At 32.7% G+C, this 25,184-nt stretch overlaps 1 protein-coding gene and 1 pseudogene across 2 annotated transcripts in view; one reads left to right on the top strand and one right to left on the bottom strand.

The window, feature by feature from the left end:
• Nucleotides 1-383: 383 nt before the first annotated feature.
• Nucleotides 384-25,184, bottom strand: part of PPP4R3B (protein phosphatase 4 regulatory subunit 3B) — a 58,037-nt gene continuing 33,236 nt past the window's right edge. Inside the window, exons 9-16 of one of the 2 annotated variants that reach the window (XM_011363946.2) lie at nt 22,121-22,223; nt 19,936-19,977; nt 18,182-18,340; nt 14,145-14,314; nt 12,051-12,190; nt 11,457-11,641; nt 9,982-10,184; nt 384-1,995 (exon numbers count right to left, since the gene is read on the bottom strand). In XM_011363946.2, coding sequence (XP_011362248.1) covers nt 1,900-1,995; nt 9,982-10,184; nt 11,457-11,641; nt 12,051-12,190; nt 14,145-14,314; nt 18,182-18,340; nt 19,936-19,977; nt 22,121-22,223 — 1,098 coding nt within the window. In that variant the 3' untranslated portion in view covers nt 384-1,899. The remainder of the gene's footprint in view (nt 1,996-9,981; nt 10,185-11,456; nt 11,642-12,050; nt 12,191-14,144; nt 14,315-18,181; nt 18,341-19,935; nt 19,978-22,120; nt 22,224-25,184) is intronic. The other variant, XM_011363947.2, reaches the window with a different exon arrangement.
• On the top strand, nt 15,502-17,299 carry LOC111742308 (annotated as a pseudogene).

The raw sequence follows: 25,184 nt of genomic DNA, 5'->3' as shown, positions 1-25,184 counted from the left end.
GATAAAATTTCCTTGAAAGAAAATGTATTCATATGGTAATGTTACTGATCTTGGTTTAAATTATCTTGAGTCATTGCCTTATGAGGTGGAAGGTCTTTTTCATTATATGTACCTGTAATCAAAGAGGTGGTAATAGCCCCATGTTGTGAAGCTTTGGTGCTGGGACTTTATTTGCCCAAGGCACACCTTCTATAAGTAGAGTCAGGGATATTTAAAGTGCAATTGACCCTCGCTTAGAATTCTTTCATTCAAATTAGTGTAAGACCTAATGGTTTATAATAAATATGGATCATTTATTGGCTTTTAAAAGATAACTGTAAAATGGACATATCTCAAATTGGAGTTAACTTATATTTACAACAAAACAAAAAGCAACAACCATAGAATTACAGGGTCACATTTTAATTCCTGAATTTTACAGCTCAGATTAATATCACCACATGTATACAAATGGTGTAAAACAAGTACAGTGGTATTTTTAATACAAAATAAACATCTGTTTTATGGAAAAACTATACTTCATATCTACAGACAGCTCATCTTTTCCAAACAATGCCAAAATTAAAATTAACTACAAAATCTCCAAAACAGGGAAAACTGCTTCAGTTTAATCTATTCCAAGAAAAATGGACCCATAACACATTACAAGGGTGATCTGAAGATTGTAGCTGGAATTACTATTAAAAATTTTTTTTCCCAGTGCATTTAATTGTAGTTTGGGGATGTTTTTCTCAGCATGATCTCAGATCATAGATGAGCAAACTAACATTAAAATATTTACAGTTAACGTGTTCTAAAAATAAAACCTCTTAACTGTTTGCCTCAACTTATTTTAAATTCATTTACGTACATGGAATGTGCTTTTACTCTTTTAAAAAAGCAGCTTTCATAGTACACCCTTGTTTATGAGAAAGTTTCATGTACTGCATACCGACTTTGACAAGTAACTTCTTGGATCAAAATGGCTTCTAGATATTAAATATCACTTAATTCACTACTATTTTTTGTTAGTCATTACAAATTACAGTTTAAAACTTGCCTGCAGCTCTGGAGAGAGAGACAATTTACTAACAAAGCAGAAAGTAACTTCAAAGTTATCTTCCACAAAAGATCGTACTGGTAGGCAGCTGAAAACATTCTGTTTACTCTATTCCCATTTCTAGAGAAAATCATTTTGGAACACTACTGTACTGATTCTCGGCATCTGTTATCTCTAAAAGTGCCGATTTTAAAGTTACATTAACAAAACTGTCCATTTTGAATCCAGCTTGTTTTCATCAAAATACATACCGAAAATTTCTGGTGTAGAAAACTCAACATGTGCTATAATACAGGGTGTACTTCCCTCCAGCTATAAGGCTGAATTTCTTAAATCTTCAAAGAAATGGTCCCAACAGCTTACAACTTCATTTTTTGATAGTTGAATTTGTTTTCCATAAAAATTTCTTTTAAAAAGAGGCAACTGATTAAAAGAACGACATGGCCAGCACCATTATACAAGTAATGTTATTAGGTTTTCAACTGAAGTTTTATAATTATTTCTAGATCGATACTCCCTGGAGCAACCCTGCATTGTTATCAACCTTGTCCCTCCCTTAAAACCGTGCCAAAACCTGAGAGTTTCCTAGCTGAGACGCTATCTCCCAGGTTCCCATTACCAACTTTTTTTTTTTGGACAGCCTGAAAGGCAAACCCCTTAATTACTAGCAAGTGATCAAGTTCCTGGGAAGCCTGGTTTTTTACAGAACTAAACTCTCCTAGCTGATGTACTTAGCGTCTTTTGCTACTCCTGTATATTTATAAGTTCAAGTGAGAAAGCTTTCTAATCCAGATTTTCAGCTCATTGAACAGTTGCAGCATTTCAGTAAGACCATTTGTTGAGGGTCCCCAGTAAATATTTTATGAGCCAAGACGAGGTCTTTTCCTGGGAGACGTTTCTTCTTCTTCATCTTCCTCTTCATCATCTGGATAATCCACTAAACCAACCAAACTTCCCTATTGAAGAATAAAAAACTTTTTTTAACACATGTAACTTAAATAGATATATCTGAATTTGATAAAGGAATAGCCTAAACTTATGAACACTTAGTGAGTACAGTTGCTGGCACTCTTAGTTACCCTCAACTTTTCTATTTCTCTTGGAATTTTAATGATACCTCACAATTCAATTCAATTCAGCAAAATTTCACTATAGGAAAATAACTACATTTCCAAACAGTAGGACTGACAAAGAAACATGACATTTGGAGCTGGAAGGATCTTGAAGATAAACTAATTCATTTCTCTAATTTTATACTAGAGAGTAGCCAGTCAGTGACAAGAAGACTCAGTCTCTGTTCCCCATGTATATATTTCATTACTAAGTACACATCGTTTTCATTCTGCTTTTGAAAAATAGTTTTAAAATGGCTGACAATAAGTATATAAAATGGTTCCTAAAAACTGATGACTAAAAATTTTAGGGCTACCTCTGTAATCAAAAGAAAAGTAAGGATGAGGTAATCTAGGTGTTTTGACTTTTTATGAGTAACGGACCTCTTTGAAAATCCTATTAAACAAAAGCTCTGGGTGCTCTACCCAGAAAATTACATATCCACAGGTTTACATTTGTTTTGAACCAATCCCATGAAATTTATACACATATCCTACAGGTTAAGGGGGCTACCATAAACACTATTTAAATGCTTCAGACCTAAGGGGATAAACAAATACAACTGAAATAACTCATATTTCAAACCCAAGTAGTTTCATATCTCAAGAATCCAGGTATCTGGCATTAACACTTTACCAGAATATAACTGAAACATGGTTGATATTCAACAAAGGCCTTGGGGCAACTAGAAATAGTTATGTGAAAGTCTAAACTATTGAGAATCCTTTTGCTTCTTAGCTTAACACACAAAGTTTAAGTTTGATAAGCAAGAGGCAGTAAGGCTAAATTGTTAAGACTACTGATTATAGTCTGACTGACTTCAAATTCCAATGCCCCCACTTTTTAGGTGCATGACCTTGGGCAAGTGATTTAATCTTTCTATGCCTCAGTTATCTGTAAAATTAGTATGGCAGTAGTACTTAGACCTCACTGAACGATTTTGACAACAAAACATATAAAGCACTTGACACAATGGTTGGTATGTAGTTAGTGTTCAATAACTGTAATTACTAATACAAACTATTTGGTTTTTAAGTCAAAAATGTTAGATGAAGAAGACAGAAGACAATTACAGTATAAAAGAGAGCAGTCTGATATTCACAAAAAAACAGCAAGTTATCAAGGAAAGTTTTACTTATGCTTAGGATTATGTATCAATGTACAAACTATTCAGTTCTAAATTGTTAACATTTAAAATGATTTCTTGCTTAAGATTAATATTCTATCTGAAACACTTAGCTACATAATTTAATTTTCAACTGAATATTATCTATATGTACAGCATAAACTCATACATTAAAAAAATCATTTACCATAAAAAATACAACGTGAAATATTAGAAGTAAAATGTCATGTAATCCAGAGATGCCTCCTATGAAGAATTTGATTCCAGATTTTTAACATATAACTGTAAACATATTATTTAAACAAACAACAGATTGCAATCATGCCTACCCTCGTACAATTGTATTCACCTAAAAATACACTATAGAATGCTTTCAATGTTAGTAGACAAAATTCTATTTCATTCTTTTATTCTCATCTACTAACAGAACCATCTTTGCATATGGAATATCATATGGAACTGTTAAATTGTTAAGGATTTTTGCATCTGTATTCATAAGTAAAATTCATCTACAGTTTTCTTTCTTAGTGCTAATTTCTAAAAAGTACTACATTTGTATAATTAGAGGAGAGGTCAAGTTGACTAAACTGCTGGAAGACTGGTAAATGCATTTACTTCTATCATTTCCTGAAACCTCATTAAAATCAAAGAAAAGAAATCTAAAAAGGTATATTCCAACAAAGACAAAACAGGAAAGGAGAAAATAGCAGATGAAAGCTGTCAAGGCATTTCTGGAAAAGAGAAGTCAGAGGCAAGGTAACTCATTTTTAACAGAGGAGAAAGTCAAGAATGAAGTATTTGCAGGGGGATATACAAATGAGAATCAAACTGATTTGTCTTAACCCCAGAAAGGACTAGGAAGTAAAGGCGCCAAAATACTGGGGCAAGCAAGGAAGACAGTTAAGTCATGTGAGTAAAACAGACAACTGAATACTCAATTCTACAATCGACTCCCCTACCTCCACCCTCTCCCCTGCCAGGAGATTCCTGCTCTTCTACTACCCACAACTATAAAGAAAATGAACCAGAAAGGCTTTGCACATCAGGACTTCAGGCACAGTAAAGGGCAAGGGTAAGAATAAATCTGAATTTTGCACACTGAGCAGAGACATCGCTACCCCCATCTAAGTTCCTATTTAGGTTCTCTAAACAACAATAACAGGTGTGTTAATACTTGCAAGCCATAGCAGACTAGCTAAGCCTGTAAAAGCTAGGTGGCTCCAGAGGAAAAAACCAACACACCAAAACTACAGGTGACCGACTAATACTCCTTGAAAAAAGCAAGGCACTTGGCTCTAGTTCTTTATATGAAGCCCACATCAATAGTTCCTGCTCATTGCTTTTTAAGTTGCCTCATTTAAAAAACTGAGATATAATTCGTGTACCATAACATTCACCCTGGAAAAGTGTACAATTCAGTGGTTTTAGTATATTCACAAAGTTGTGCAATTACCACCATTAATTCCAGAACATTTTCATCAATACCCCAACCCCCACAACCCCGCAAAAAACTTGTATTAATTAATAGGCGGTCCCATTCCTCCTTCCTCCCAGCTCCTGGCAACCACTAATATAACTTATTTCTATGGATTTGCTTATTCTGGACAGTTTATATAAATGGAATCATACAATATGTGTGGCCTTTTCTGTTGAGCTTACTTAGTATAAAGTTTCAGGTTCATCCTATATTGTAGCATATATCAGTACTTCATTCCTTTTTATGACCAAATACATCTATTGTCGTGGATATATCACATTTTGTTTACTTCTTTATTAGCTGATGGACACTTGGGTTGTTCCTACTTTTTGGCTATTATGAATACTATTAATATTCATGTACAAGTTTTAGTGTGGACATGTTTTTGGTTCTTTTGGATATATACCTAGGAGTGGAGTTTAACTTTTTTGGGAACTGCCAGACTGTATTCCAAAGTTGCTGCACCATTTTATATCTCCATCAATAATGTATGAACGTTGTAATTTCTCTATATCCTCAACACTTGTTTTTGTCCATTTTTTTATTTTATTTTTTATTACAGCCATCCTAGTGGGTGTGAAATAGAATCTCACTGTGGATTTTATTTCCATTTTCCTAATGACTAATGATACTGACCATCATTTCATGTGCTTATATGGTCCATTTGTATATCTTCTTTGGAGAAATGTATATTCAAATGCCCATTTTAAAAACTGAAACGTGTTCAGGTTTTAAGAGTTCTATATATAACCTGGATACCAGTCCCTTAACAAATATCGATTTACAAATATTTTCTCCCATTCCGTGGGTTGTCTTTTCACTTTATGATAGTGTGCTCTGAAGCATAAGTTTGTAATTTTGATGAAGTCCAATTTATGTTTTTTCTTTTGTAATACTTGTCCTTTTGTTCTATCTCAGAAATCATTGCCTAATTCAAGGCCATGAACATTTATGTCTATATTTTTTTCCTAGAGTTTTATAGGTTTAACTTTTACATTTAAATCTCTTACCACTTTGAGTTAAGTTCTGTAATATGGTATGAGTCAGGGTCCAATTTGATTCTTTTGCAAATGGATATCCAGTTGTCTTAACACCATTTGCACCCTTGTCAAAAATCTGATTTACTTTTTACTATGAAAGAAAATCTAAGTACTACCAGACACTCAAGGAAAGTTTACAATATGAAGAATCAAAACAAGTGATAACAGCAACAAAGACCTGTGAAGGAACAAATGGCCATACCAACAAATTAACAAATTCTAAGTTAGGGAACTATTAATATAACTCACCATAGCAACAAATCTAATGAGAGAGAATTCGAGAATTATCCTCTATTCAATGAAAGACTAGATTTCCTTAAATGTGATTAAAATTTTTTTTTTAGTCATCAGTAAAAGTGACATGTTTGTATCTTTTATTTTTTATAGCTTTAATTTCTTTATCTCACCTAACTGCATTGACCAATACCCCAGAACAAAGGCTAAAAAACAGCAGTGATAGCGATAGCCTGTCTTTTTCCCAGTGTGAATACTTCTAATATTTTTTCCTTAAGTATAAAGCTAGCTTTTGGTATCAGTCATACATATCTTGTTAAGAAATTATTCATTTATTCCTATTTTACTTAGTATATTTGATAACGTTTATCAAAACTGTAAATGCGCATTGTATAGAGAAATACACTTGTTTGTGAAATGATGTATGTAGAAGGTCACATACAATGTTTTTTAACTGCAAAAATCTGGAAACAATTTAAAATCCATCAATAGGGGTTAGTTATAAATGAAAGTTTAGCCATACTTTGGAATTCTATGGAGGAAGCTCTTTTATGTGCTGATATGGAAAGCTCACCCAAACAAGTTTGATACATGAAAAAGCAAGATGCAGAATTCTCCTCTGTGCCTGTGACAAAAGAAGTGTTTAACATCCACCTATACCTTCTCATTCTCATTTTTAAAGTATTTTTCCTTAAGGAAAATGTGCATGTTTTATAGCTCTACAACCAAAGCAATATTCGGAGTCTCTATAGTATTCATATCTTTAAAATATATCTTGTTTAATTTCATTAGTAGTTAATGTCTCACCAGACTTGAAAACTAGTATTTCAAAGAATATAATTTTTAAAAGTATATTAGAGCTTTAAGACGCCTTGTGAAGGAAAATAGAGAAGTTCACATCTGATCTATTTAATTTTAAGAACCAATCAATTTGATTGCAGCAATCAACACTGATGGTAAAAATGACTAAAGGGCCACTGATGATAAAGAACCTTTGATCACTTAGAAATGTAGCCACAGCTTGTTGAAGAAGGGTGAGTAGTGCTTTACTTCTATGAATTCCTATCTTGCTTAATTTCAAATTTTTTGAGTCTAGAGTAAATGAACAATTAGTTTTCCAAGGACAATCACTGTTTTGTTCCCTGTTCCCCGCAAAGATGAAGAACAAACATATTTGCTGTTAGCATCAAAGGTGAAAAATGTATTTGTGCTCACATTTGATTTTGCTCATTCATAAGTAAAAAAATTATCTAGAAAGATAATAAATTTAAAACTCAAGGAAATAACCCAGAAAACAGAAGATGGTTAAAAAATGAGTAATAGGAGAAAAATTATGAAAATTATAAGATCCATAGAAAGCCCCACATCCAAACAATAAGGTATAATGAAAGAGCATAAAATGTCCCAAAACTGAAGGACAGCACTGTTCAGCTGAGAATGACCAAAGTATTATCATCATGAAATTTCAGAATGCTGGGATAAAGCCCCAAATGCTTCCAAGGAGGAGAAAATAAAATTACATACAGAGGATCAAATATAAGGATATCTTTGGATTTCTTGGTAGCAATAACTTCAAATTTTTGAAAGAAAATCACTTCCAATCTTATTTTACATTCGGTTAAATTGTCAATCAAATATGAGGACAGAATATAGACATCTTCATATATGTAAGGTCTCAACTTTTACTTTTTGTGAGATTCTTTATTCAGGAAACTATTAGAGGATATGCTCCAACCAAAATGAGAAATTCAAGAAAGAGAACAGAGAAATGAGATCCAGAAACAATCAATACAAGAAAGGGAGAGAAGCAAAAGGAAGTATCAGGGTGACGGCAGAGGCAGCAGGAAGACAACAGCTGTGCAGCAAGTCTAGAGAGCAACCCGTAGCCTGGAAGAGGATGGGTGACTTCAAGGGAGATGGGAGATCTCTAAAGGGAGACTAAGGAAACTAATGTGAGAGGTACTGAAAAAATTAGTGAGTGACACATAACTACTGCAATAAATGAAAAGCTGGTGGCAATTATTCACTGTAGAAACTAGAAAAGCTATAAAGTAAAGAAAAAAAAAAACAGGAAAAAATTCATGAATAAAGAATATTTATAACTATAGCTATCAAATTTTCAAATAATGTTTTAACCAAAAATTGTGATACAGAGAGGAATAAAGTTAAGGAGGTGGCAAGGAGTGTTCATGTGTACTAAATTCTCATCTACCATAACAAGAATTTAATAAATTGTCTAAACTTGGTAAAAAAAAATATAGCAACATTAACATATTATTTAGAAATAGAAGATACAGATAGAAGAGTTCAAAGTTATCTCTGTGGAGAGAAAAAGATGACAGATTTTTTTCAGTACTTTCAATACTATTTGACTTTTGAAAGTAAGTGCTTTTATTACTTTGATTTAAAAAAAAGCTAGTCTATATTGAGAAAGTACCAAGTAGTGTTCTAAGCTCTTTACAGTTATTAAATAATTTGATCTTATTGTAAGAACTATGTAAGTGCCAGGTGGGTATTAGACTGGGGGATCACTTCGTAAATTATGTAAATGTATAACCACTATGTTGTACACCTGAAACTAATACAATACTGAATGTCAACTCTAATTAAAAAAAATAATCTTCACAACAAGCCTATAAAGTAGGTTCCATTTTATTCTTGTTTAAAATGAGAAAACTAAGCCCAGAAATATTAAATAACTTAAGGTCAAACAGCTAGAAAAAGGCAGAGCTAAGATTTGAACCTAAAAAATATAACTCTACAGCAAATAATATAGTGTCACAATATCACACTAAACTGTCTTATTGAAAAGTAAAAAATTTTAAATTTCTAGTTAGAAAACATAAACTGTGTTTCAAAAACTGTTGAATCCTGCTGAAAATGCTACATCTGTGAATTTCAGTCAAGAGCACACCTCGCTATAATATTGAATAAAAATTCTACATTTTTGTAAAACGATAAATGCAGACCTGTATTTTGTGTTCAAAACAGGAAGCAACACATCAGTTATTTTTTCTACTACTATGGCATTTCCCACTTCTTGTCCTTCTACTCTTATACTAACGTTGACCTAGGTTGATGCCTTTTTATTTTAAGCCACTCCATTTGTGGGAAAAGGATGGTTATATATAATCAAAATGTAAGTAAAATAAAAAAATTTCATATAAAATTTAAACTTGTTTATAAAAAAACTAATGGGAAATACATTTGCTCTGCTAATAACAAAAAGGCTACTATCCTTAACTAAAGATTTGTTCATATTAAGAACACAAAAGCCGATTTTTAAAACAAGACTATGTACAGATAACTTATAGACGAGCAAATTCAGAAGGCTGATAACCAACCTGATTACTAACAAAGCACACGCAACTGGGAATGAGACATGCTGTCTCTTCTACCTAATTGGCGAAGATTAAAAATAATTATAATAACACTGGCAAAGCTGCAGTGAGCCAAGCATATTCATACAATGCTTATGATAACACAAACTGGTATAGACTTTTTGGAGAGGAATTTGATAGTATGTGTGAAAACATTCTATTCATCTATCCAAGAAAATAATTTAAAATGCAACAACACTAGCAGTCATATCAGTGAAATAGCAGAATCGACTTACGTGCTCCAAAATAATACTGGAGCGGGGGAGAGGGACACTTACAAATATCATACAGCTTAATAAAATTAAATTCTATAGTCAATGTTTTAATAACATAGAAAAATTCTTACAATAAATAAAAGCAGGATACAAAGCTGTATTTATAGAAAGACCTCAAGTGTCACATAAACCCACATACTTAAAGAAAATGTTAGGAGTCATATTCTCTGATGACACGTGCAACTTTTTTTCTTCTTTAAATTATTTTTATTATCCAACTTTTCTTCAGTAAACATAAAAAAAACATTACAGATGGAAAAAGCAAAGTTTGTTTATGTGGAGAGCAGTTTTACATACCTTGGCGGCTGTTACTGATGTAGTCAAGTTTGTAGCTTTGGAAGAGGATCCATTAGAACTTGCTGGTGGTGTCTGAGCCACTACAGATTTACTGTTTGTACTGTTTGCTCCATTAGCAGCACTGGCAGAGTGGGAGAAAGTAAATTTGAAGCCACCAGAAGATGTCCTTTTGGGAAGATTTTCTTTGTCTTCACTTTCTTTTGCTAAAGTGAAAGTAAAATTTGAACCTTTATCAGTAAATACTGCTCATTCAAAGCATCTGAAACGAACAATAATTTAAAAACTTGTAACACACTATCTTTGCTTTAGAAGAGTTAAAAGAGTAGAGAATGATGCATATGGTGGTAAGTTTTTATTAGATGGAATCTTAGCAATCTCAGGATGAGAAAGGATCTTAAGAATCACATAATATATCAGCTACCCTGTGCTAGAATTCTATACTGATCTAGGACACTTCCAAGGACTCATGAGTTGTCTGATTCTTCCTTTGTCTCCTTGCCACTTCTACTCACTAACTCTATACTTCTATGTTCCTTGTAAAAACATAATACTCTCTCCCACAAGTCAGAAATTCAAATACCTAAAGACAGTGATATATTCATGTCTATTGAATATTCCATGTTTCTGTATCTGTGTCTTTTATGACATAGGTGTCTATTATACTTTAGCATCTGGTTGCTACTATTTTTGTATATGATTAACTTGATAACAGTACTTCAAGTTTGGCCTCATTGCTTGCCTCTTTCAACAGTAGTCAGTCAGGACAGTGCCTGTAATGGAATAGGTAAAGGTAGAAAAATGTGGCTACTAAAAGATGCCTACTCTTAATACATTTTAATAGGCTATATGTTCCACAGGCTAAAATAAATGGAACCTATGGCACTAATGAGTGGAAAATTGAGACTGGGAATAGCAGTTTCAGGAAAAATATAGTAAGATATCACTAATATTTAGATGATGTATGCAGAACTGTACTCCAATAATGGTAGTTTCTCAGTCAATAGAATCAGTTTTTTTGAAAGACGGGAAATTTTACTTTCACTATTCTTGATATTGTATCTTTAAGAAACTTTTATGATTTTAAAATTTCAAAGAGCAAAGTTACTTGAGCTTAGTTTCCTCAGCAGCAAAAGGCAGAGTGCCCTGGAAAGTTCCTATGAATCTATATGGTATCTATTATTGGCAATTTCAGAACAGAAAAAAAGCCAATACTGTTCACAGAAGGCAAAGTGCAAGTGGACAATGCAATTTCTAAATTGCAAATGAAGACCATCATAAAATGGCAAGTTTCAAGAAAAACACTTTAAACATGAAAAGAAATCTCAAACAAATTTAGAAAAAGTATAATTTAAAACTGATATTTAATAAAAGTCACGTCCTTCATGCTTTATAAACTATGACCAGACCTACAAGCAACTGAATAATTTCTGTAACAATTATAAGATGCATTATTCAAAAATTCAAAATTTTAATACCTTTTTTAGTCTCCATAAATTTTTCATAACTATCTGGAAAATCATCTTCTGGCTTAGATTTTTCCACTGGTGCCACAACTGCTTTTCCTTCCTCCTCTTCATCTTCATTAAACCACATTTCTTCATCTTCTTCCAAGGCTTTTGCATCTCTGCGAAATCTGTTACTACGCAATATAGATGGTACACTGTAAGAAACATACCACAAATATAGAGTAATGACTTAAAGTTTGTGATCAGATTAAATTTTAAAATAAGTAGGTATAACCAAGAGGAGCTGAAGTAATTTTAACCGAGAAAAATTTATATCACAATCATCTTGATTGTGATTCAAGATTTAACCAGAGAACATTCCAAAAGATTAAAAAATATAAACTAAACTAAAAATTTACCTTGGGTTACAATATGGAGCAATACTTTTTCATCTAAAAGATGCCAGGTAGGGAGGATATCCTACTCTCCTACATATAACCCTGTACTATCTAATGATGGGAAGAAAACTCCTGGGTAAGTTTCATATATAAGATCCAAACTATAGACAATTTAGAACATAAATTTATAGGCTATAAATGCAATATAGTTAACCAATACCAATACCTGTTCAGTTTCTGATTTTGTCTGTCTTTTTCTTGCTCATATTTAGTCTTCAATCCTTTGAATGTCTGAACATATTCAATCGATTCAAGTGCTTTATAAAAATTTTCAACTATATGTGCAGTAAGAGACTTGATATCTTCCTGTATAAGCACAAAATTTAGATTTCAAATATAATACAATGCTTGTTAGGAGAAAAACAATTTTTTTTTTTTGTTTCAAAACTGATCAAAAATGTTTTTCAAAATCACCTTTCAAAAATAAATGTCCTAGTTTCTTTATACATGAGCCATGATTCCTCAGAAAACTTGAAAAAAAGAAGAAGGAATTCACTGGAGCCTTTTTGAGGAATTATAAAAAAAACATTTCAAAAGTAGATGGATTTAGTTTATGTATTGTTTTTTGCACTTACATATAGCACTTTACAATTTAAAAAGCACTTTAATGTACAATTTCATTTGATCCTAACAATTCTAGGAAATAGGTCTTATTATTCCATTTTACAGAAAAAAAAAATTGAAGCTCTGAGAGAGGTTGGATGGCCTGATCAAGAAAAGCTAATAAGAAAGCTGGTTTTGAATTCTATTTTCAATAAATCTTAGATATTACTTAATGACTCCTCATTTAACTTCTATCAAAGTGGGCTAAGCCTTACCTTAATAACATAACATAGATTCCTCAAACTATATTACATATACAGATAGGATAAACTATTAACTTGATACTACTCATTTACACCCACAGTCTTCAATGGTATAATCTTTGTGAAATAAATTGACAGTAATAGCTTCTAAATTCTCAATGAATCATTCCAAATGATCATTGTAAATGCATGGGTACAAAGCAGGCTCTTTATTAAAAATAAAGTTGTGACTCAGGACTTTAATATTAATAAGAAATAAGCAGGCTACTTCTTTAAAAGATCCACCATAATCTGGCTGCATTAAGGATTTTAACTATTTAAATAAGTTCCCCTGGATATCTCAATCGAAAAATATGCAAAGAAGAAAAATTAGAAACCTAGGTAAAATGGTGCTGTGTTGTATACCAACAAAAAGATTAATTAAGTTTTGGGATTCAAAGTACATTTATCAATCATTCAAAATTAATTTTAGAAAAACAAATTCAATCACAGGTATAGGGATGTGTTTGTGAACACTACAATTTATTTTATCAGTATCTCATCAAAAATTTTGAAGGAAAAAATGTAAAAATTAATCTCTGATTCTTTAGAATAGTATACAGTGAATGTGGGTTCAGATACTTGATGAGCTTCAGCTAGTTAACTATGTTTCCTCTTTTCTAATGCTAAAGCAGTACTTGTATCCTCTTCAGTCTTTTGAAAATCATACTCTTGGCAAGTGACCACTATCACAAAAACAATCCAGTCACTCAGATAGCATGCCATTGGTAGAAATCTAGTTTATAAGAAACAAAACTAGAGAGTGAATTTCTAGCTTTGACTTTCCTTTTTCAAGTTCTAACCATGTGGCCATTTTCCCTGGTGAAATAATATTAATGTGTGGGAGAGGGCAAATTTATTGTACCAGTTCTATAGTTATCTGTCTTATCCCTGTTATTCATGTAGAACTCTTTCCAGATCGTTTTATGACGAAACTTTTGTTGCCCAAAGCTGAGCTGTAATGTATCTTCAAACCATGACTGTGCTCCTAAACAAAAGGATGCTCCTGAATAGGTCACTTAATCACTCTGGGTAGCTCGAGTCCCTCATCTGTAAAATAAGGCAGTTAGAGTAGTCCATCTAACTCCCTGGTCTCTTCAACTTAAAATTCCATGCTAACATCCTATTTTTTTTAACATCTCATATCAATGTCTACCAAAGGAATTACTTTTCAATCTTTCTATTCATTTTTATCACTACTCCTACAATCGATCAAAGAAATCACATGAATGGCAGGCTTTACTGAAATGTCCACATATGCAATATAATCCTGAAACAGCTGGACAATAAAAATGGAACTGAAAATATAGAGTAAACATGAGTTAAAAGACTACGTTAAATTTCACAATTTAAAATATTAACATCACTAAACATAATTATTTTACTTTACTAAGAATCCTTTAATATAAACTTACCACTCTTATAAATTCAAATAACTCAATAACAGCTGAATTCAACAGATTGTACCGAGTTCCATTATCCAGAAGAGCATTTATAACTGGCTCAAAAAGATTTCCCTTGGTGATATAACGATTATAAAATTCATCTTTAAGGCCAATTATCCGCCTCATAAAACGAAGAGCACCTAATTAAAAACGATACAGGGAATAAAGTCAATGATCTCACTCATATTATTATACAGGTATTTTTGAATAAACCTATCTACATGTTCTTTCTGAATAAAAAGCAAAACTGTACACTAAAACTAATTGGGCTTTGAGAAAAATACAGTTAGAGAAAGACCACTCAAAACCTGTACAACTTCTGTAGCCAGAACTGACAAAACAAACAAACAAACAAACAAACAAACAAACAATTAATTGGCAACTGGGAGATAAATGAACTACCTAAGCAGGTGGCTCCATGGCAGAAAAGTTAAAAAATACACAAAAGCCACAGAACACAAATGTGGGCAGTACTCAAAGCTATGCTGGGGGATATAGAGACAAAACAGTGAAGGCAGTTCCGAATCAGTACAAGGCTGTCATTAAGGTGGGCACAGAAGTGGTGCAACCTGCCAAGAACCAAGATTGTCTTACCTCAGGGGTAGGGAGCTTTGGAGGTAGGTACTTTTAAATTTTCTGAAGACACAGATAAAGGTGTTCCTCCTATCAGTTTAACAGGAGAGCTACAGGTTTTTTACTTTTCTGATGAAGGTTAGAATTCCACTCCCACTATTTCAGCTCCCTTTGCCTTGGAAAAATCATCTGTGAATGAATGTTACCTCCACATCATAATAACATCATTCTCTTGTTTACCAATTGCTTATGACCTATTTTGCCTTAGGTAAACATGTACTGTGGCAGATCAGACCATATTTGTAAAAGAACAACAGAATCTAGTATAATTTGGCTTTTCACATTTTAGAATACTGAAAAAGTTTTCCTTTTAACTAGTCTTTTCTCTAGTGAAATAAAACTAAATAAATTTAGCAATGTTACCTGCTAAAATTTGTAAGGTACACCAAAGACTTATTTTAATCCCTTATTTTTCTGTTTGGCGATCCTTTAACTTGTAATCTTTCTCCAGTTTAATTTATTCTATCAGTACCACTAGCCAAATCTTTCAAAATACAAGGTTTCCAATTTTATTAATTGGCTCTTATTTCAGCCTTCTGTCCATAGATGGAAGTCATTAAAAGAAGTTGTGCCTGTTGAAAGAGGTTCTAAATGTTCTCTGAGAGCAAAACAGAAACAGGCCACATAAGGTAAAAATGTATGATAAACAGTAACACTAAAACAGTGTGGAGAGAAGTGCTAGACTTATAACATCACCTCTTTTTGTGGTGGAATAAGAAACAGTGTACTTAAGATTGAAAAAAAAAAGTATTGGCAAAGATGTGAGCAAATGGCACTCTCACACACTGCTGGTGAATGAACTGACATGCACACAAAGCTATAGTTAAAACAGCATTGCTTATAATAATAGAAATCTTGAAGCAATATAAACATCTAAATACTAGAGATTCATTAAATGACCATATACCATATAAATGGAGCTACTTTGTAGTCATCAAAAAGGACTATTTAGACTTTGAACCTGTTATGGTGGCTGCAGGGGTGCTGTTGCCATGTTGCTGTCCAGGGTCTCCCTTACCAAGATCAAGTCAAAGACTATTCTAGTGAAAATGATAAGACAAGCCAGGACAGGTTACTCCTTTAACATTAAGAGAAGTCGACTATGGGAGAAACTGACTCTACTGAATTATCATCCAGTTGTGAAAACAAAAGTACTCTTTGTGGAACAGAAAAAAATACGCTCCCTCTAAACAATGGATGAAAAATGCATTTGATTTATGAATGAGAAAACAGAGGGATACTGATTCAGAAATTCTGCATCATATAATAAAAGAAAAAAATGACACAATCACTGTCTCCTATAATTTGAAGGCCACTGAAGGAAAACAATGCAGTGAAAGTATGCTCTTCATATTAGACCATATATATCATTAGACCATTTATCTTTCTGGATATTTTTACAGCCCTTAAAAAAAATATTAGCCTGAAAAAAAGGACAATTTATAGAAAGCCAGATAGAAAAATCTATCACGAGAACATCAATCCTTCCAAAATTAATATAAAAATTTTACGTAAATCCAATCACAATGAATTATTTAAATTCATTAAATATTTTTAAATGATAATTAAATTACTTTTTAAGTTATTGTGGAAGAACAAATATCCAAAAACCAAGAAAATTATGAAAAAGAAAAGTGAGAGGTGACTTCAGGTATTTAACTTAACAGAGATATTATAATGGCATTATAAACATTACCATTTATTTCATCTATTGAAATAAAAGAACAGATGATCCAGAAATAAGATACAATTATATATAGTAACTTACTGCATAATGAAGTGATATTTTTAATTCAGTAAAGAAAATGTAGTTTATTTAACAAAGGTATTGGCACAATTGGCTATCCATCTAGAAAGGAACAAAGCTATGCTTCACTTTAAAACATGCAAAAAAAGTTTCAGATGTACTTCATATATAAATGTAAAAAGTGGAATAAAAATATTATAAAAAAGCTGAGAATATTTGTACAATGTTAGGGCTTAGGAGACTTTTCTAAGCAAGACAAAAAACCCAAAAACCACAAAAAGAAGACTTAAAGGAATTTTAAGTCATGGAAAACAATATCATAAACAAAGGCAAAGATGAAAGACAAATGAGACTGAGACATCTTTTCCCAAAATATAATATTAGTATCTCTAATATTAAAAGAGCTCTAAGAAAAAAATAGGCAATTCGCAACAGATAAAATACAAAAGCAGTAAAATATGAAACATGTTGTCAAGGAAAACGTAAATTAAAATACAAATAGCATACCATTTTCTATCATCAGCTTGATAACATTTTTAAAAACCAGTAACACCAAGTATTAAAAGAATGTCAAGTCCTTCAGTCTCTTGGGAAACTAATCTGGAGGCTATGTTAAATTAAAAATTTAAAGGATATATTAAAAATATATAAACATTTTGTCCTGCCAATCCCATTACTGGGAATCTATCCTATGGAAGTAAACCAGTACTTAAAAAAAAAATTATATACTAGGCTATTTACTACAGTGTTGTTTGGAGTGGCAAAATACCAAACAATCTTGTAACCCATGTATTAGAGAATGGCAAAATAAATTGTGGAAAAGCCACTCTGGGAGATGTTATTCCTCCAGGAAAAAAAAAAAATTGGTTCACACCATATTCAATGACCTATTAAAGGACTAAGAAGTGTGCTAGTATATCTTGTTTTTGTAAAAATAAAACAAAAAAATCTGTATGTGTATGAATGTTTATGTAAATTTGGAGAAGTATGGAAGAAGGAAGGAAAAGCAATGGTGCACGCAGTTGACAATGGCTATTTTAAGGCCTTAAAAATAAAGTAAAAATAAAGATTACTTTTTCTCTACACATCAAGTTAAATGCTTAAATTTCAACTATAATTTTTATGCTCAGAGCTCTTTTTTATTTGGAAGGAGAAAGAGGCTTATTTATCCTTATTTGGAGGTAAAATTATGAAGAGAAAAGGAAAGTTTATAGTTTGCCAAAACTCAGCATTGGAGCACATATTTTACAAGTTCAATAAATAACCTAAGTTACACAAAAACATCAAGGCTCGTATCTCAAAAATATAGTCACTACTAAATGACAGTTTGATGGAGCAGATGTAAAATACAGCAGGACTGGTTCTATTAGTGAAATGTCATTGTACATGGTATTATCTCAGTTAAGCTAACTTAACTTAAATGTGAGCAAATGTGGGTGGGGAAGCACTATGACCTACTTCTCTTATCCTTTAAATAAAAGATCAGTACTTCTCATAATCATCTCTTTAATAGTATATATACTGCTAAAAAAAATATTTTCACATGGGTAACTTTGGCGTTTATCTCTATTAAAAATGTTATTCTTTAAAACATTTTACAAGACTATTCATTTAAATTGTTACTTACACAAGGCCAGGAAAGTGTGCTTTGAATTCATCAAAACCAAGACTCTTCTTAGCAAGTCCTTGTTCATAATATAGTTTTTTATGTGATATGTGTGATGTTCCACACAAAATGTGAGTAGCTCTAAAATTAAGGCAAGCAGCTGTGCTGTTTGATAATTATCTACAAAGAAAAACATCTTATGAAAATAAAATACTGCAATATATTAAAGAGAATAAAGCTTACATTTATAATTTAGTGCAAAAGTAAAACTGTATTTTCTCCTCATTTTTGTATCAATAAAAGAAGCTATAATTTTTACTTTTTCATTAAGCAGATTCTCTAGGATTATTAGTTTCACCTACTAAATAGACTTTTCTAAGGCTCCTGTATAAAATATTTAATAATAGTAAGAGAAAAACCCTCAATAAAAATCTACAAACATGGTAATAAAATCCTCAATGCATTGAGATTTTCTTCGTAATGTTTTTTTTTAATACATGCTTTCATTATTATTATTATTAATAAATATAACAAGGGTCCATAGTAGAGAAGAAGTACCTCAAGGACATTTTTGGCTATTTGAATAACAAGTGAAAAACATTACATCAAGATTTGTGTTAACAATAATCTTTTTAACATCAAACCATGATATCCATAAAAGGCCTACTGAAACACACTAGCGTTTTTTTTTTTCTCAAGAGGCTTTGGTTTATACATTCGTGGAATGATTTCAAACTGCCTCCTGAACATCAAAACTGAATATATGTCAAGGGCTTAACTGGTAATTACCCATGCCTATTATAAATGCTTTAGTCAAGTAAATATTAAACCGTAAGCAAATTATGGAATCACAGTCTCATAGAATAGAATAATTTACAGTATTTAATCCAACTGTTTTATTTTTTAATATTACATATACAAATATTTTGTGGAACTATGCTGTTATCATGAATAAATTAACATTCTTTTTAATAACAGGATGACCATTAATATACAAAATATGATTCAGGTATATCAAAGATCTTTGCTTCTTTAAATGCAAGTAAGCAGTTTTACTTACTCCAGACCAATTTGTTTAACAGCCAACAACACACCAATATGTGAACCATTAAAAACAAATTCTTTTAATTTCTAAATTCCCAAATTTTATTTAAAAAGATTTTGTAACGATGATCTACAGTGTTGATTAAATATCTTGTTTTCACTTTCTCAAATTAAGATATAAAATTACTCATTATATCTCTAACTAATCCAATCTCTGAACTGTCTCCTTATCTGAAACTGGCTCTCTTCTCAGCACTTTGATGAGCCTGGTAGAAAAAGACAGGATGCTAGGCACACACAGGCATATTTTCCATACTAAAAACTCATACCTGGTACAATGTTACAAGTAGAAGCAACAGTGTTCACACTCAGATTCATAAACAACACTTAAACATAAGGGCTGTTCTGAATACTAGTTCCTAACTAACTGGCCATAGATTACTAGATCTCAAAAATAATAAACTGATAATAAAATCCTCAATATTCAGACATCTCAAAAAATGTCAGAAAATAAGTTCTAAATTCATAGAAAGAAAAAAACAACAAAATTCCAAATGGTTTTTCATCTTTGATAGTGGAGAAAGTTGAATTTTTTTTCTTTGTAATAAAGAAAAAAGTAAATGTATTTTTGGTTTTGTTTTTGTTGAAAATACACCTTTTGTAGCTTTATACTCTGAGTAGGAAAAACTTTATAATTTTCATTAATTAATAGAATAAGAATTTATACTTACCAGGACAAATTGTGCTGTTTTTGTTAGATCCAACTATATTATCTAATAAAAAAAATTAAAGTCAGTTACTTCAGTAATAACATCTTACATTTCCCTAGCACTACAATATACAAAGCACATCTTTTATCATAATCCCATTTGACCTGCATAATAACCATGAAGAATTAGTTGCTTCAGTCAAATATTATATTTCTATCTGCAATCTTTTATAGAAATGGGTACAGATGAGAAATTATTAAGACAATATCCTACTTTGATAAAAGTGAGACTGCCACTAAAGATAAGATATTTTCTTTTATCTTAGTTATCGTCCAACAATTAGGATATGTCTCTGCATATAGGAATTTCTTAATTTCCAGAATAACACATATGTTAATAGGTGATTGAATTTTTAAAAAAGTGGAAGATTATAAGTTCCAATTTCTCAGCACACATCTTAGAGCACATTTGTATAGAAAAACACAAGAATGTATACCAGAGCAGTGTCTGTAATAGCAAAAAGCTAGAAACAACCTAAATGTTAGAAGCAGAATGGCTAAATTACAGCATACACTCATACAAGAGAATGTAAGAGTTAAAAATAAATAAGAACTCTAGTATCAATATGGACAGATCTCAAAAAAAGCAATGGGTATAAAGAAAAAAATAGCAGAATAATGTATACAATAGAAGTCAAAACATATCATATGAAAAATAATATTATACATGTTATAATAATAAATAAAGGAACGATAAACTCCAAATTCAGCATTCCCTAAGGGATGGAGGTAGGTGAGGTGAAATAAGAATATGAAGAGGTACATAGGAAACTCCAAGAGTAGCTGTAATTTTCCTTTAAAAAGAATCTGAAAAGTATATGGCAAGTTAGTTTTGAAAGGGCCAATAGGAAGTACATGGGTGTCTTTTACTATTATATAAATATTTCTGTATGCTTAAAGTGTTTTATTTTAAAATGAAAGTTAAAAATGCATTTATCTTAATTTATATAAATGGAACCATTCTGTAATAAAATGTTCTGTGATGTTTTACCCATTCAACTTTATATTTTTGAGAACTAGTCAGATAGACAAAATTCAATTACTTTAACTGTTATATAGTATTCTAGTATGAATATACCATACTTTCTCAATTTTCCTACCACGAAGAATACAACATTTTTATATCTGTCATGCATATGTATAATGTTCCCTAGGATATATACTCAGAAATGGAACGGGTGATATTATGTGAGTGTGCCCATTGTACAACTTTATCAGTTTAGTAAACATTTTCTAAACTGACCTGAGTCTCAGAGAATTTGTCCCATACATATCTCATTTCACAAGTTGAGTTGTATTCTGATGAATCGATGATTTGTTTATGCCAGTTATATTTGGTAGTATGACTATATTACTTAAATATTACAAACTGATGAAATATAGTAGATATTACATAATACGGAAAGCTAATACAGTAGAACTCAATAAAATGTTGCCAAATCAGATATACACAACTGTGAATACTTAATGGGAAGTACATAAAACTGCAGTAGGATTCTGCATTCAGACTTTTTAAAAATTAACTTTAGGTTCTCACTCCACTTTGATAAACTGAAACCAGAAATTATAGAGATGCCTTATGAGTGTAGTTTACTGAAGAAAGATAATACAGAAATATAATAAAAAACACGTATTAAAAAAAAGCCTTGACTCTGTAAAAAATACCCACAGATGAGTCAGCATGTAGAGGAAATGCTTACAAAGAGTTTATTTTTTTAACTGCTCTGCTTTAACCAACTTTTCTGATTAACCCGTCCATTTCTGATCCTTATGCTATGATAATGGAGAACTTCTACTGTATTACCAAATTGTTCTCCAAAATGATGGTATCTTCAGATTTTCTAATGTAGGCAATACACTGTCTACCCTTACTCACTGTAGATATTACCTCTAACAACTTTGGGAGCAATTTCCTTTTGCTAAGTGTTTACATCTCTCTTCCTCAAGGTGTAATACTTTTTGCCATATTTTTCTATATCATTCTCTAATACAGACATTCAGAAACAAATCATGATTTTATATTGTAGTTTAAAATTTTCAGTAGGAATTTATCTGTCATTTAAAGAACCAAGTAAACAGCCTCAGTTATAATATTTACTTCACTCTTTAAAAACAGAAATGACAAACAGGTAAGTAAGAGACTTTACCCTTTTCACATTTGTCTTCTGAAGTATTGGTCAAAAGTGGTGCTGTGAGAACATGCATACAATGGTTGTAGAAGAAATTTAGAAATTCACTTTTTTCGGTTTTCTGAAACACAGAATTTAAAAAATACTTTACTACTTTTATAACTAATACAACATATTTAAGTAGCAGTGTGAGTCATATACAAACAACAGATACTTTAAGAAGACTCTTAAGGACCAAAAAACTAGTTATGTTCACCTCAATTTTATTTCTGCAGAAGTTAAAAATCAAATCTATTTCATACTGTAAACTAAATAAAAATGAAAGCTGGAAAAGATCAGAGGTGGAAACATGGTGAAGTCAGAGACGTCCTTAGATCTCTCCCCTTGAAACAATAATAAGCTGAACATCTAAAACTCAACAAAAAACACCAAAACTGCACACCAGCATGTCTGAGCGTGGGATCTGCGCATAACTACCACAGGTCAGATCCCCGAGTGTCAGGTGGTGGACTGGGAGAAATAAAGAATCTGCCTCTCGCAGCCTGTGGAGCTCCCTGCAGGATGAGGAGGAGGGGTGAAGGTACCGGGACTTCCCTGAACAGCCCTGCCTCAGACTGCTGTGAGCTTCCTGTGGTGGGTGGCAGGGCCCAGTCATCAGGGCAGAAGTGGGGAAGTGGGGCAGGACTGCAGAGAAACAACAGCTGATTTTTACCGGCCAATTTTTACTGACCCTGGTTGCAAAACCAAGGCTGAGTGGCAGACCCCAATCCCCAACCCAGAGGGCCGCTCACCCCATACCCTCCAAGACCGATCACTGTGGAGCCCCGGGGGAATCTGAGCAAACTCTGAAGCTACCTCTCACAGCCTCTGGAGCTCTCTGCAAGATGAGGGGGAAGGGAGAAGGAGCATGAGTTCCTGTGGCCAGTTCCCTGAATAGCTCTGCCTTAGAAAGCTGTGAGCTGTGGCCCACTGGCTACAGGGCACAGTCATCAGGGCAGAAAGCAGAGAAGCGGGGTGGAACCGCAGAGGAACAACAGCTGATTTTTGCTGGTGGAGGCTGCAAAACCGAGGCTGAGTCGCAGCCTCCAACCCCCGACCCAAAGGGCCCCTCCCCCCATACCCTCCGATCACCTCAGAGCCCCAGGGGAATCTGAGCAAACTCTACCAAAACTGCTAGGAATCCAAGAGGCTTAGACGCCACCTACTGGAAACCAAAAGAAGAGCGCCTTCTTTGCAGCATGCTAAAGAGAGACCTTTATTTAATAAATCTTCTTTCTGGAAAAACAACAGAATACACTTCCATTAATGCCCAGACAGAGAAATAGTCCATTAAACACCATGAACAATCAAGGTGACAAGGAATCTCAGAAAGAAAGAGAAAAATCTCCAGAAAATAAACTTACAGACATAGAAATATGCAACTTAAATGACAGAGACTTCAGGATGGCACTTCTGAAAAACTCAATGAGATCCAAAACAAATCATATCAACAATTTCAGGAATGAAAAAAACAACTAGATGAGCAGAGCAAGGAGATTAAAACCCTCAAGAAGAACAGAATAGATATTCTGGAGATGAAGAACACACTGCCAGAGTTGAAAAATGAAATAGCAAGCCTGAGAAATAGAGTCGACCAAATGGAGGAAAGGATCAGTAATATTGAAGACAGAAATCTAGAAATAAATCAGAAGAAAGAAGAGAGAAACCAAAGAATGAAAAATAATGAAAGAAATACAAGAACCAACTGATACCATGAGGAGAGGAAATAAGAATAATGGGCATTACCGAAGGCGAGGAAAAGGAGCAGGGACTAGAAAGCATTTTCAGACAAATAGTAGATGAGAATTTCCCAAATCTAAGGAATGACGTGGAGCTTGGAATTCAACGAGTCAACAAAATACCCAATTATCTCAACCCAAAAAGGCCTTCACCATGATACATTGTATCAAAGTAATCAAAATAAATGACAAAGATAGAATTCTCAAGGCAGCTAAGAAAAAGAATTATCACCAGACTTCTCAGCACAGACCTTACAATCCAGAAAGGAATGGAACCAAATATTTAAACTATTAAGTGAAAGGAACTACCAGCCTAGAATAATGTATCCAGCTAAGCTCTCCTTTAGATATGAAGGAGAAATCAAGATCTTTCCAGACACACAAAAATTGAGGGAATTCTCCACTACGAGCTCTGCACTACAGGAAATACTGAAATGGGTCAGTTCACTTAAAACAAAATAACAAAAATACATAATTAGGAGTAAAGTGACTATCAGGCAAATAGAAGCAGAGGAGTACAACCCTTTTTAAGAGCAGGGCATTATAGCTTAAACAATAAGAAGTGAATTGTTATAACAAGATAGTAATGAATATTCAGCATAAATAGGGACGACTTGAGACAACAATGCCTGAAAAGGGGAGGATTCAAAGATCCAAATTCACAAAGGGGAATGGAGATAAGGCACGCGCAGAAGAAAATAGACAACTGTATATATATAACTATACTTTACATATTCGTAATGGTAACCACAGACCACAGATTCAGAACTGAAATATATAACATGAAACAAGAAGAACCAGAGAGAAAACCTACAAAAGCCAACCAAAATAAAGAAAACAGAAATGCATGGACAAGGAAGCAACGGAAACACTGAGCTACCAGAAAGCAAAAGATAAAATGGCTATAAGAAGACCTCATATTTCAATAATCACCCTAAATGTAAATGGATTGAACTCCCTAATAAAAAGGCACAGAGCTGCAGAATGGATCATAAAACAAAACCCAAGCATATGCTGCCTCCAGGAGACACATCTTGGCCCCAACGACAAATGTAGACTCAAAGTGAAAAGGTGGAAAATGGCATTCAGAGAAAAGTGGGAGTAGCAATACTAAGAGCAGATGAAAAAGACTTCTAAATAAAAAAGGTAAAGAAAGATACTGAGGGACACTTCATAATGATAAAGGGAATCATGCACCAAGAAGAAATAACACTTATTATTATTTATGCTCCCAATCAGGGAGCCCTAAAATATGTAAAGCGATTACTATCAGAACTAAAGGGAGAAACAGACCAAAACACTAT

This window comes from Pteropus vampyrus, unplaced genomic scaffold (assembly GCF_000151845.1).
Source record: "Pteropus vampyrus isolate Shadow unplaced genomic scaffold, Pvam_2.0 Scaffold91, whole genome shotgun sequence".
NCBI classification, from domain to species: Eukaryota; Metazoa; Chordata; class Mammalia; order Chiroptera; family Pteropodidae; genus Pteropus; species Pteropus vampyrus.
The sequence above is the reverse complement of the archived record's forward strand: the minus strand, read 5'-3'. Positions and strand labels throughout refer to the sequence as shown.